This window comes from Ostrea edulis, chromosome 3 (genome assembly GCF_947568905.1).
Source record: "Ostrea edulis chromosome 3, xbOstEdul1.1, whole genome shotgun sequence".
Taxonomy (NCBI): Eukaryota; Metazoa; Mollusca; class Bivalvia; order Ostreida; family Ostreidae; genus Ostrea; species Ostrea edulis.
Window position 1 is genome coordinate 25446882 of NC_079166.1, and position 12249 is coordinate 25459130.

The 12249-nt window shown below is 34.7% G+C and overlaps 1 protein-coding gene across 3 annotated transcripts in view; it reads left to right on the forward strand.

Annotated features, from left to right (window-relative positions):
• LOC125673630 (E3 ubiquitin-protein ligase rnf213-alpha-like) overlaps window positions 1-12249 on the forward strand; it is a 139198-nt gene that overhangs the window by 85356 nt on the left and 41593 nt on the right. For all 3 annotated transcript variants that reach the window (XM_056160275.1, XM_056160274.1, XM_056160276.1), the window contains exons 64-69: window positions 4116-4306; window positions 5144-5249; window positions 5338-5438; window positions 5681-5884; window positions 9870-10133; window positions 10741-10861. In XM_056160275.1, coding sequence (XP_056016250.1) covers window positions 4116-4306; window positions 5144-5249; window positions 5338-5438; window positions 5681-5884; window positions 9870-10133; window positions 10741-10861 — 987 coding nt within the window. The remainder of the gene's footprint in view (window positions 1-4115; window positions 4307-5143; window positions 5250-5337; window positions 5439-5680; window positions 5885-9869; window positions 10134-10740; window positions 10862-12249) is intronic.

Consider the following 12249-nt stretch of genomic DNA (forward strand, 5'->3'; position numbering starts at 1 on the left):
AAGTTATAGCGATTTTAAAATCGTCCAATCAGAATTCATCACACGTGCATGCACGTGCTGAGCAGTAATTCTAACCACAGCAATTTGTAAGGAGTACCAAGACACATCTAAACCATTAATATCAATAGAATTTGATGAAAAACAAAAACGTTATTGTCCTTTAAAAACTGAACATTTGAAAAACGTTGCATGCGCGTGTTAGTTGGCCTTTTTTATTACACCAATATATAGATACACGTATTGTCTACGTATGCTGTGAATATCATCTCATTCGCTTCGTAAATAAGATAGTTACAGACGTTTTAGTACTATCCAATCAAAATGAAGCGCACGTGCATGCACGTGCAAATTGGTAATTTTGACCATGAAAATCAGTTAAGGGTCTCAATATCTACCTATGATATGAATATCAAGCCATTTCAATGAACAACAAAAAAGTTAGACTGATTCCAAAGTTAGTGTACAAATTTTGTAATGCACGTGCACGCGCATGCGTGCGCGTGAAGACAAAATAACTATCATTTTTCATATCTACAAATGATATACTATCATCCTATTCAGGTTTCATATCGATCCCTTTAATATTCTGATTTTCCATTTTTTGTACCAAAATTGCAGTGCGCGTGCGCGCGCGTGCATGCACGTGCAGACAAAATGACTATCACTATGCACATCTACAAACGCTATACTATTATCCTGGAAAGTTTCATGTCGATCCCTTTTGTAGTTTTTGAGAACACTACCGGACAAAAAAGTACCGGAGAAAAAGAATAATAATAATAACTAGACACGATCTCATTGCGAGCAACGAGTAGGTCTTCCGTCCGATTTGTTGATGCACTCGGAGTTAAAAAAAAAAAAAAAAAGACAAATGAGTCCCAATTTAGTTTCTGACTTTAAGACACTTTAGATATAATCAATTTTTCATATCATAAGCTTCTGAAGCAAAGTTGCGGTGAAATTCGTTTGAAATTCGACTCTCCAGGCGAGCCATAAGGCCCGCGGGCCTATTTCTTGATGTCATTTGTTAGCCCTCTATAGACTCAACAACTTTAGTTCTATATGTTTTTACAAAATATTTACCTGTAAAAAGTTATTGAGATCGACCGATATCGACAAAAAATCGACTCTACAGGCGAGCCATTAGGACCATAGGCCTATTTCTTGATATCAATCGATAGATCTCGATAAACTGAACAACTTTTGTTCAATATGTCCTTACAAAATATTTACCAGTTACAAGTTTTTGAAGTCGACTGATATCGACAAAAATCGACTCTACAGGCGAGCCATGAGGCCCACAGACCCATTTTTTGATATTGATCGATAGGTTATGACACATTGAACAACTTTTGTTCAATAATGCTTTTCAAAAAATATGTCGTTTTAAAGATATGAGGCGTCAAATATTTACGATTTTGGCCCTTAAAATCTCTAATTACGTAACATATGACCTACTTTTTGATTTGATAAGATCAAGCTCGTTGAGATGAACATTTCCGCTTCTACAACTTATTATAAAATATTAATAGTTTCTGAGATATTCTCAAAAACATTTGCACCCTTCTGAACCCCTAATTTAAAGGGCCAGCCCGTTTTGCTTGATATCGTAAGAAAGGCCTTGTCATTTTAAACATTTTTTGCTCAACAAGTATTTAGAAATTCTTTACCGTTCTCGAGTTATCTCTACAAGAAATATTTAGGGGCCAAACTGTAGCTCCCTAACGGGGCCACATAGGGAAAAAATGAAATGTACATATTGTTTAGATTATCATTCTGAACAACTTTTGTTCAATAATGCTTTTCAAAATATTTGTCGTTTTCAAGATATGAGGCGTCAATTATTTATGATTTTGGCCCTTAAAATCCCTTATTACGTAACATATGACCTACTTTTTGATTTGATAAGAACAAGCTTGTTTAGATGAACATTTCCGCTTCAATGACTTATTACAAAATATTAATAGTTTCTGAGATATTCTCATAAACCTTTGGACCCTTCTGAACCCCTAATTTAAAGGGTCGGCCCCTTTTGCTTGATATCGTAAGAAAGGTCATGACATTTCAAACATTTTTTGTTCAACAAGTATTTAGAAATTCTTTACCGTTCTCGAGTTATTTCTAGAAGTAATTTTTAGGGGCCAAACTGTAGCTCCCTAACGGGGCCACATAGGGTAAAAACGAAATATGCATATTGTTCAGATCATCATTCTGAACAACTTTTGTTCTTTATTGCTTTTCAAAATATTTGTCGTTTTCGAGATACAAGGGGTAAAAAATTTATGGTTTTGGCCCTTAAAATCCCTTATTACGTAACATATGACCTAAATTTTTATATGAATAGATTTGGATTGTTGAGATGAACATTTTTTGTTCTTTGACTTATACCAAAATATTAACGATTTTTGAGATATTTGATGTAGACTTTGAGCCCTTCTAGATCCCTAATTTAAGGGGCTAGCCCCTAAATCTTGATATTTTCGAAAAGATCTCGTAAATGTGCACAACTTTTGTTCTACATGTCTTAACAAAATATTTGCAAGAAAAAAGATATTGGAGATCAAAGTTCAAAAATCGCCGAAATCAGCGAACAATTTTGGCATCCATTTTTTCAGGTCCAGGCGAGCGTTTAGGCAAATCGCCTCCGGTAAAATCGAATCCCCCACAAATCTTCTAAAATGTTTACTCTATCTTGTGTAGAAATTTCAAGACTCTAGCTTCAAAACTAACGGAGGAGATGTGTGGACAACAAGGCCCTTCAAAAAGTCACTAAAAGAGAGATAACTCCTGACCGGAAGTGACGTCAAGCACAAAATTTTGCAAGCAAAGTCTCGTCACCAAAAGACATCTTTCCTGAAAATTTCGTGAAAATCGATCGAGAAATGGCTGAGAAAAACGTGTGTACTACCAAGGAAAATAATAATAATAATAATAATAAAAATAATAATAATAATGAAGAAGAAGAACGCGAACAATAATAGTAAGGTCTTCCGCAGGAGACGGAAGACCTTAATAATAATAATGAAGAAGAAGAACGCGAACAATAATAGTAAGGTCTTCCGCAGGAGACGGAAGACCTTAATAATAATAATAAGAAGAAGAAACAGAGTAAAAACAATATGTTCCCAAACTTTGTTTGGGGAACATAATAATACAATTTTCTTCACTTTGTGATGTAAATCACAGAAAATGTATGACATCACAGCAGTGTAAGACAGAAAATGCTCACATGGCTATCTCGCATGGAAAATATATTTCTCATTGTGATTATGTGACAAATATAAAGAGAGAAATGAGAGCAAAAGAAACACCAAACATTCCCCCTAACCTTCTTATTCATAATGTTACATAAATCTGTTACATGATCAACTTGTAGACATGTCATGTTGTGTTTGGCTGTTTCATGTGTTGATAAACTGTGCCAAATGTTTATTATGTACCCATCAATAAATCCACAGAGTGTGATCCGACATTCTAAACTAAGAATAGACTTTGTCTAAATTTTGAATCCAACTAGCTTTATAAAATAATCTTCATAAACAAATAAAATGTTCAGTATACGTTTGCATGAATTTTTTTTTTTAAAAACCAGCAGTTTTTTAACACATTTGTGCTAGATAAATCTTACGATATAAGTAATTTTAAAAGTCTTCACTTAAGTTTATTGTCTTGAGGCCGGATTCCTGATTTCTTTCCAAAACTAATGTTATCCCAATGCACCAATACATCAAGTTTTTGTAGAAAGTGATGGACTTCATCATGAACAAAACTGTGTACACTAAAAATAATTTCACTGTATGTTTTGTGTTTTTGCTAATTAGGGATACATTAATTATCTTATAAACATCTAGAAAATACATAAGGGATGTATATGATAAATTTATTATTACGACAGTAACTTGATCCGATGAGTTGGATCAAGTCTTGTTTACAGGCGCGGATCATCGGATCAAATTCAACACTTCCGTCGTGTCTCATTTCATCGGATGATCCACGCCCATCAACTCAACATGATCCAACTCTTCCGATCAAGTCACTGTAGGAATAATACATGTATACGTACTGTATGATAGTGTTCCATATTTCTCTCTCTATGGTAATATCACTTTATTTAGGAACTAGATATTGCAGCGGTCAGATATTTACTGGACACTATGGAACCAAATGAAATGGCCATAGATACTGCGGAGGGACAGGCCATTTGGATACAGAATGTTCAGCGATATCGCCCTGTGATTGAACGGTTACTTCATGGATGTGACAAAGAGCAAACAGCACATCGTAGCAGATTAATGGCAGTTATCAGGTAATTCTTTGTCCCGGGAAATTCTCTCTGAAATCAATTTTTATTTCTTAAAGATATGTATAACATGTATTGAAATCAATTTACATATACAAAGGTTACTCCAAAAGTTTGTGGACATGTGAGGTTTGGAAGCTAGCTGGTACCCGTACTGATGCATATTGTCCATGATAAAATGATGTTGAATTCTTAAATCAGCAAAGGATTTGTCTTTATCATTACATACTGAGTATAATACTATTAGTAAGTGAGTAGGAAAGTGATTTTAATCCGCCCGTTGTCAGACGGCACATACATGTATTATGTTATGTCGCTGTCAGTGCGTCCGACTGACTGGCTGTCTGACGTCATAATTTCCGGACTTTTTTCTGTAACGAATGCATGCACAGTGTTGAAATTTGGTCACAATTTTTCCCTCAAGAAGAGTAAGAGTGATTTTGCATTTAAGCTGGATTGGTGTACCGTGACCTACTTTAATGCTAAAAGTAGGTCAAACAGTTTTCCGGACTTTTTTTTTGCTTATGGATATAGATATTGCCCTGCAATATAGTCATAAGCTTCCTCTCAGAAGAATACAAGTTCAGTTTGCATTTCAGGCAATCCACTTACACCATAAGACTATCAAATTCTAGGTTGAAAATTTCCATTACAACTTGCCAAAAAACTGTTATTGAATGAAAATATTTTAAATATTATTTTTCATGCAGCTGATGTGTCTACGTTTTTATGTGGGGGTCTGTATACTCCCCTTCACATATGTACAGGACGGACATCCTCACTCACAGTAATGACAGACATTTTAGATATTTTGATAATTTATGAATGAATATTATGTTTCAGAGCAAAGTGGACAAAGGTTGTCGTTTTAAAACTCTTCATCCAGAACCTCTGCGTTGACACATCTCGTGAGAAGTTGATGACACAGACATGCAAAATTCTGTGGAAGGTGAAACAATACACACATGATTTTGTTTCTGTTATATTTCAACTTTTGTGTATTTGATTTATTGTATTAAACAATAATAAAATTACAGATCATGGGAGACAGTACCAATTTTAAGGAAAAAGCTACTTTAGACAAATTGGAGAAATTCTTGAAAGCATCTAACAGTAAAGCTATGACAGAGTTCTTAGGGTAAGTTATAGTTTAATTGAAAGGAAATAAGATTGATGGTTCTTTTTCAATAGTCTATTGTTTCCACATTTTTTTTATGTGAAATTCAAATCTTAACTTGCATATTTTTGCAACAATTGTTCTTTCACAAAATTTTGATGCTTGAAAATAACGATATAGCATTTTGATCCAATTTCACAAACAAAAATTTACTATACAAAAACTTTCAGATTCTCACCTTTGTAACAATTTTTGATTTGTAGGAAATTTGGTAAATGCAACCACTGCGGAAAATCGTTTGATACGTCTCCTCCGGTTGTACTACCATGTGATCACAGAATATGCAGGGAAGAATGTTTCAGCGTGATTAATGCGTTACCAGAAGCGGATAAAGCTTGTCCCGTCAATAAATGCTCCCGAACTATACCAGAAGAATTTGATGAAAATGAGACTCCAGAGAAGCAGAAGTATTTACCTCGAATTTTCTATTATGTGCAATTTGATTGGTTGATTGATAGTTTTTGCTACTAAACTGTAGCATCATAACAAAAAATATTTTGAATGCATCATGAAAAACGATATTCTTTAACAAGATATCGTATTAAGTGGTTCATGTTTTCATAAATGATATAAATTGCATTTTAATTGGCCAAAAATAAACTAATTCTCTAAATATTTTCCCACTTAAAAAAAGTAAAAAGTAATCCTAGAAATTTAGGATTTTAGGAAGTTTTTTATATGCCTATTAATTACGCATGTAGCTCTCCTTGACCAAAGGATTATTTTTTTTGACTTCTTCTTTAGAGTCACCTACTGATGCACACTTAATTGGCACAAAATATTCATGGGTGCAAGGGATTCATGTTTGTCCAAATAAAGAAATGTGTCGCCTTTTAATGGAAATCTTTAAAAATCTTCTATTCAAGGACAACTAGCCTACTATTTATTAATTTTTAAATATACAAACATTTGGCCTCAATTTTAGAAAAATTCTATTAAAAAATAATTTTTGAAAAACAACGAAGGCTACAAATTTTCAATTAAGGTACAGCCAACTGCCAAAAGTTTATAGACAAATGGCGGACATCAATGTCTAAACGTCAACGTAATACGGATTTTCAATGGCTATGAAATTACAAAGAGAATAAATCTTACCTCAGTATTTTGTTACATATCCCTTTGATCTGATCATTTTCAACATTCTAGAAGGTAGGGATCGATAGAGGTTCCGTATGTAAGTAACGGGTATATTAATCCAGATGTCATTTACATTTCTCTCCAAGTCAGTGACATTGTTTATATTAGAAAGTCTGCGTTTAAGTTTATTTTTCAACAAAAACCAAATGTTTTCAATTATATTTGCATCAGGTGACTGTGCTGGCCAAAACATACCTGGAATTCTGTTTATTTGTTTATATTCTTGTACAATTCGGGCACGGTGAACCGGGGCATTGTCATCTTGAAATATGTAATCGTTAGTAGGAAAAATTTTCACTACAACCGGCCACAATTGTTCTTCAAGGATATCAATATATTTATATGCATTAATGTTGCCATTAACCACAGTTAGTGTGCCAACTCCGTTCCAGGTAATGCATCCCCACAACATTAAACTCATAGCAGGTTTCGGTGGTGTGCCGGGGCTGATGCACGCTGGTAACCATTCTTCTCCTGCCTTTCTTCAAATATAATTTCGATTGTTTTGTCCCAAAACAACTTTACATTCATCAGAGAAGATCACTTTTGACTAGTTATAGTCAACAGTCCACCGTCGTTTACCTCTCGCCCATGCCACACGGTTTTTCCTATTTTGTTCCCGAATCCTAATTTTCTTCCTGCATACACGTCGATGGTACTATTTTTTGACAAATAACGATGAATTGATCTTTCAGACACGGAAACTTGCCTACCTTGATTAAATTGTCCTGTTATGTCTTTTAATGGACTGGTACGGTTAAATTTTACAAGCCGCAATAGTTGGCGCTCATCTCTAATGTCCATTTTTCTAGGGCGTCCCGATTTTTTTAGCATTTCCCGCACTTCCTCGAATTTCACACCGTTTTACAACAGCATACACGGTTTTCCGGTCCATTTTTAATACCCTAGCAGTTTCAGAATAATTTCCCGTTTGTCTGTAACTGTCTACGACAATTTGTTTCACAGCTGGCGATAAATTCTTAGACTTTCCCATAGCTACATTCAGAAGCTTGTATCAGACGATCATCAAATAAATACCAACATATGACGTCACATATGACGACACAAGACCCTGTACTTATATGTGGTATGCATACGGAATCCCCGTTATCTATATATAGAATTTACAAAAGGAAAAAACAAGCCACTTCCGTGAAGTTGGAATTTAGATCCGCCATTTTGTCTATAAACTTTTGGCAGGTGGCTGTAACTCCATATTCGCAGTTTTATCTGATAGAAGTTGTAAATGTGTATTTATTTCCATTCATTAGAGTTTAAACTAACAAATTATCAAATAAAATACATATGTCATCACACTTTTTAAGATACGAGACGTACATAAACAGAATCATATATCACCGTCAGGAAATTGCAATTTTCCTTAAACAGCGTTATCAAAATTCCATACAAACTGGTTATGATCATATAGTAGCATTCATAACAATTTCATGAAACTGTATCTTCACAAAAATATACAAAATGTCTGTAAAAAATAAAGGAAATCATCGCATAATAGACTTGATAAAGAAATCAATAGAAACAGAGTTATTGGCCTTGGATTCAATATTTTGAAACATAACATTGATTATTCATCTAACTTGTACTTTTGAAATATTTTATTCTTAACAAGATTTTTTACATTAACTATAGGAAAAGACTCCCAACAAAATTTATGTTCCTATCATGCATAAATCTAGATAAATCATTGATTTTGCAAAATCTGATGACATCACAGGGGGGTGGAATTACTTTAAGGAGGAACAACACATCGTCATAATGGCCAACTGCCTTTGAAAATATAAATATCAGCAATCCTTGTATATTCCTTTTAGAATCTAATTGCCTACTAGCTGGGTAGCTCAGCAGGTTTACGTGTTCACTACAGGTCTGTAAATTATGGGTTCAAGTCCAAATGGGCTTTTAATTTTTATGCCCCCCTTTGAAAAAGAGGGGGCATATTGTTTTGCACCTGTCGGTCGGTCGGTATGTAGGTCGGTCTGTAGACCATGTGTTGTCCGCTCAATATCTTGAGAACCATTCACTTGATGATAATGATATTTCATATGTGGGTTAGTTATGAGTAGAAGAGGATCCCTATTGTTTTTCAGGTCCAAAGGTCAAGGGTCAATCTACTCTGGACATAGGAATATAATGTCCACTCAATATCTTGAGAACCCTTTGCTTGAAAGACATCAAACTTGGCACACTGGTACATCCTAAGGAGTAGATGACCCCTATTGATTTTGAGGTCATATGGTCAAAGGTCAAGGGTCAAACTGGGCATAGGAATATACTGACCATTCAATGTCTAGAGAACCCTTTGCTTGACAGACATCAAACTTGGTACGCCAGTACATCTTCAGAAGAAGATGACCCCCTTTGATTTTGAGGTCACATGGTCAAAGGTCAAGGGTCAAACTGGACATAGGAATATACTGTCCGTTAAATATCTCGAGAACCCTTTGCTTGACAGACATCAAACTTGATACACTGGTACATCTTCAAGAGAAGATGACCCCTATTGATTTTGAGGTCACATGGTCAAAGGTCAAGGGTCAAACTGGACATTGGAATATACTGTCTGCTCCATATCTTGAGAACCCTTTGCTTGACAGACATTAAACTTGGTACACTGGTACATCTTCAGGAGATGACACCTATTGATTTTGAGGTCGCGTGGTCAAAGGTTAAACTGTACATAGGAATATACTGTCCGCTCAATATCTTGAGAACCCTTTGCTTGACAGAACATCAAACTTGGTACACTGGTACATCTTCAGGAGTTGATGACCCCTATTGATTTTTAGGTCACATGGTCAATCCACTCTTGACATAGGAAGATATTGTCTGCTCAATATTTTGAATTGATGATACTACTCTCAATTAAATGATGTGTGTGTGTATAACCCTTTTCAATTTTGCACCATGGGGGGCATATGTGTTTTACAAACATCTCTTGTTTCTGCTAAAGCTGCAGTTTTTAACTAAAGAAAAGTTTTCAACTTTAAAAATATTATTGTTCATATCCTCCACTTTCTATTTGTAGCAGATTTCTCAGGTCATGAGGTGTGTTATTCCTCCTTAAAATAGAAACATTTGCTATTTAATATATATGTAAGTTTGTTCACACTGTGACCACTGGGGGCAAGGTTATAGTTTTAGTTAAAGTATTGGTACCCTAAACTTACAAGACATTTTGTTGATTTCTAGCTCTGATCATCTCCTGTAAAGTAGCTTAAATCATCTTTATTTCAGAAAACAGATGAAGCTATTTACAGAGTACCAAGAGAAATGCAATAAATTCTACTTGCACGTTGTATCCCAGTTGTGCTTTGAAGGTTCCTCCCCACCCTCGGAAGATGTTTGTCAGCGTCTGCTTCAGCTTGTAATGCACAAAAAAGAAGTACCCCAGTTAAACATGACCATCATAAGGACCCGAAAGATGACGATATTTGAAACAGTGGTGGATACCACGCCTGTTTTTCGGTCATTCCTTTTACAGCTGCTGATCCGAACAAAGTAGGATAATATCTCTCTGTCTGTCATTTTTTCTTTCTCTTTCTTTCTGTCATTCTTTCTTTCTCTCTCTTCTTTCTCTTTCTCTGTTTTAGGTCTGTCCCTTTCTCCCTCTGACTATATCTTAGTCAGTGTATGCCTGCTTATCTATCTCTGTGTCAGCCTTTCTCTCTCTCTCTCTCTCTCTCAAGGTAGCTCACTAAATCGTGAAAGAGTTTATAAAATCAGCATGAAATAAGGTAATATTATGGTGATATGTAATGAGTATGAATGTCTAAAAGGCAAAACATATGCAATTTTTGAGATAGAAAATATAATTTTCAAAAATTTATTTCAATACCGTAAATAACAACAGACACTGGCAGATTTGAATTTGGGATATGCGGTTAATTAACCTGATACCTTAAATTACCCACTGAGCTACGTAGATATACAAACAAAATGATCGATACAAGTAATTTTATAAAACATTTGAATCGCTGTCTTGTGACATAGGGTCATGTAGTGAGCTACGTCAATACCAGTAAATTAATCGGCTAAATATATTACTGACACAACATAACCATGAATCTGAAGAACATTTCAGTTATTAAAAACAATTATTTTTTAGTGAGGAAATAGTTTTCCAACATCTAGAGGAATTTCTGACAGAAGCCAATGCAATATTTCAACAAAGTGGAAGCACAAATCATGCACTAGAGCTGTGTCTGATGTTGAATCAGTGTATTGAGGTAAGGTTTTTACTTTAGAGCTGTGTCTGATGTTGAATCAGTGTATCGAGGTAAGGATAGAGCTGTATCTGATGTTGAATCAGTGTATTGAGGTAAGGATTTTATTTTAGAGCTGTATCTGGTGTTGAATCAGTGTATTGAGGTAAGGATTTTATTTTAGAGCTGTGTCTGATGTTGAATCAGTGTATCGAGGTAAGGATAGAGCTGTGTCTGATGTTGAATCAGTGTATTGAGGTAAGGATAGAGCTGTGTCTGATGTTGAATCAGTGTATCGAGGTAAGGATAGAGCTGTGTCTGATGGTGAGTCAGTGTATTGAGGTAAGGATAGAGCTGTGTCTGATGTTGAATCAGTGTATCGAGGTAAGGTTTATTTTAGAGCTGTGTCTGATGTTGAATCAGTGTATTGAGGTAGGGATTTTATTTTAGAACTGTTACTGATGTTGGATCAGTGTATTGAGGTAAGGATTTTATTTTTGGTAACTTATATTAAATAGTACATCGTGATTTTGTCAAGAATGAATTACTGGTGCTTAGATAATTAATTGATACATGAAAAAAGTGAACTTTTGATAGTGCATAGTACCCGAGTATCTGTAATTATATACATGCAGTGAGACACGAATAATAATTTATTATTAACTTACTAGGACCCAGTTGCACGAAGGTTAGTTAACTTTAACTAACAGTTAACTTGTCAATAAATCTTACATTTATATAGCTACAACTAGACATTGACTGTCAGTTAAACTTAATTAAATTTTGTGCAGCTGGGTCCAGATGGATAACTGCAATCATCTGAATCTGTCTCTTGTAATACACAATTTCTGAGTTACCCAATAGTTATTTCCGTTTCTTGAACTCATATGCACAGTGAGATGCAAAATATGTTTTGTATTCACGCATTAGGTACAAATGTTTATCGCTGAGTATTTATATATCGCCTAAATGATGATTACCAGACGTCATGCAACCACCCGAACTGCAGGGACACATAAATTTAGTAAGCTTATGAGAAATATGAAAATAAAATACAAAAATCAATAATCAATATCTTTCTTTCATAAACGTATGAGTCGTGTAGAAGAGGAAATAAATAATAAGTTCGTAAATGTTTAATTCAATGGGTTGATTCAAACAAATTATTCTTGATATGGTCAATTTAATGTATACCAACGGCTGATATAAACAAAATTTACGCTTTCATAACTTTTATCCTTATTCACATTGCCAGTCTATCCTATATGTATATATTTTGTAAACACCCAAGCGTTCAACAGAATACTTAACGTACCTTCATCACAAAAGAGCTGATATCTCAGAAATTGTGTATTAGAAGTATTTAGGGCTTGTGCAGATAAGATCACTCATTGATTTAAACAATAAAAGGA